This window comes from Entamoeba invadens, assembly GCF_000330505.1.
Source record: "Entamoeba invadens IP1 unplaced genomic scaffold scaff_1105074726163, whole genome shotgun sequence".
In the NCBI taxonomy this organism is placed as follows: domain Eukaryota; phylum Evosea; order Mastigamoebida; family Endamoebidae; genus Entamoeba; species Entamoeba invadens.
The window spans coordinates 1-2,790 of NW_004440197.1; the positions used below are offsets into that span (position 1 = coordinate 1).

Below are 2,790 nucleotides of genomic sequence, written 5' to 3' on the forward strand. Positions count from 1 at the left end.
GACTCACTCTACAACTTTTTGTCCTTTTTATGATTTGTTGCTAGTTATTTATACAGTAAAACCTCCCAAGAGTGAGAGGGTGTGGTAATTTTGTTCTTTCAAGAGTGGGCATTTTTAGCCAATCAAACCTTAATTACCGCTCGATAGAGAACTCTATTTTTAGTTTCAGTCTAAAAAATGCCAGCTCTTGAGAGAACCCGCTCTTCAGAGGTACCGCTCTTGGGAGGTTTTACTGTATTTCAAACCATTTTTAATATTCGAAATTTAAAAACTTTTTTACATAAAATACGCTTAAAAATGTGAATAAAATATGTTAATTTCGGTTAAAGAAAAATTACACAACAAGAATAATATTTTTAAAGTAATTCAAATCCATCTCGAAATAACAATGAAATATCTTTTATTGTATTTGTTGATAGTTGTAATAATCTTCATTATTTTACCATCATATAGTTTATTGTTTATCTCTGTTCGTCCATTTTCAACACCTTATTGGTATGAAGATGTATTAGCATACAAATCAAATGCAAAATTTCAAAATAATTTTGTTGATTTTTCTCGATTGAATTATAGTGGCGAATGTGGAGAAGTATTTAAATATCGTCCTAACAATGATCGTGACTATATCATAGGTTCTTATGATTTTAATAACGAAGTTCCTTGTATTCCCAAACAAATGTGGGACACTTTAATAATGGCACGCACGTCTATGCCACACTCACACTTCGTTTTTATCATTTATAACTTTCCAAAGTTGAATTGTCACGACTTGGAGCGCCTTAAAAAGCTTCACATAGAAGTTGTGCATGCGTTTCATAATCAAACAGAAGACGCAAGTTGCACGCGATTTTATGATATTGAAAATTATATCAACAGCAATTACAACAAGATTGACCGACTTGTTTTGGTTGACATAACCGACACACTCTTTTATGGAGACTTTTTTGCTACATTCAATGACGAAGAAATTGCTTTTTTGAGTGAGTGTTTTGGTACTCAAATCACTGAAAACTGTTGGGGTCCGTATTTAAAATCGGACCACTACCACCAGCTTTTTAAATACTTTGGGAAACAAATTGCCAATGATATTTCTCGGACGGGGTTTATCGAGATAAACGCAGGATTTGTGTTTGGAGGGATCGAAAAGATAAAAAGATTTGTTGAAGTCTACAACACATATTTGGACAGAAAAAAGATGCAATGGGGATATGATCAAAGTCTATTGAATGTACTTATGTATAACGGAACGTTTTCTAACATTGGGACAAAAACAATATCATGTGAACAACGATTGTGTTATATTGGACGTGAGGCATTTACTCTTGAAAATAAAACAATTTATTTCAATGGAACTCGATGCTCACCAGTCGCTAGTTATAAATTTACAGCTAAAAATACAGTCGAATGGGTTGTCGGGTGAAAGTTTTTTGATGTTGTGTAGATTTAATTGATTTAAAACATTGTTATAAATATATGTGATAAACTTTAATAACAAAAAATGTCAATTATAATACAGTAAAATATCCCAAGAGTGAGAGGGTGTGGTAATTTTGTTCTCTCAAAAATACAATTTTAGCTAATCAAACCTTAATTACCGCTCTATAAAGTTCTCTAATTTTAGTTTCAGTCCGAAAATGCCAGCTCTTGAGAAGTAGACTTCCGGCCCGCACCCCAATTATAGAAACAAAAACACGATTTTCAATAATCTCTTTACCATAAATCAATTTTGTTAAAAAATCCAATTTTTTGGGAAAATAGTGAAGTTAATCAATTTGTGTTTTTATTTCTAAAGTGTCAACACAATGGTATTTTTGTCTAGAGTTTATAATTTTGATCTTTAAATATAAAAGCAATCTAAAAAATACACAAATTTCAAAACAGGATTATTTAAAATTTCAAAAACAAACTTGATTGAATATAAACAATTTTTTTTCAACAAGGAAAAACTATATAAAAATGACTATAAAAAAGAGTCAAATGGCAAAATAAATATTTTGGTTAAATTGTTGTTAAAAATTATTATTATCAAACAAATGCAATACAATTTAATGACAAGTCATAGGTCAATTAATTGAGTTTTCTAGTGTATTTAAAACAGTCATAATTGTCGAGACGATACAACATGTTTTTATTGTTTTAACACATTTAAACAAAATGTTGACTTTGATAAACAGAAACATGGTTTAAACTATGTCATTGACAAAGTTATTTAATGTGCTGGATATTTTATTATTCAAATAATTTTAATTGTTGATTAAAAATGACTGTTTTATTTGATAAACAAAATACAACAAAACAAATCTAATTTGTTTTGTAAATAAGTTGTATTATTAAAAATAATAATGACTGTGATAAAGTCTAGATAAACCTTTCATAATAAACAAAATATTTGTTATAATATACTGTTATACTGCAAATGTTATAAAATTATTTTTTTCATACAATACCATTTATCTTTTAACATCATCAAATCTTAAACTATCTGGTATTTTTTATACAACAAGAATTGAAATTAATTAAAAATTCATTTTAATATTTATTCTTTTGGTTCTTTTTGTTTTGTTTAATGTATGTTGTTTATATAAATTAAAACTATTTTAATGTTGACCAGATAACATTTGAACTGACACTTTGATGTTTTTAATACACACAATCTTTGAATAAGTTGAAATTTAATAATATTATAAAGTTTACAAAGTATATAATAAAAACAAATTAATTTGTTATGAGTAAAAAAGATATTGAGGAGGTCTTTAAACGTAATCCAGTATGCATAATAGCTTTAAATAT

General features: G+C 27.7%; 1 protein-coding gene across 1 annotated transcript; it reads left to right on the forward strand.

Moving 5' to 3' along the window:
* Positions 1-310: 310 nt before the first annotated feature.
* Positions 311-1,420, forward strand: EIN_353160 (hypothetical protein; the record flags this gene model as incomplete). Its single annotated transcript, XM_004255259.1, has 1 exon — positions 311-1,420. The coding sequence occupies one exon, from the start codon at positions 311-313 to the stop codon at positions 1,418-1,420; it is 1,110 nt and encodes a 369-aa protein (XP_004255307.1).
* Between the last annotated feature and the right edge of the window lie 1,370 nt (positions 1,421-2,790).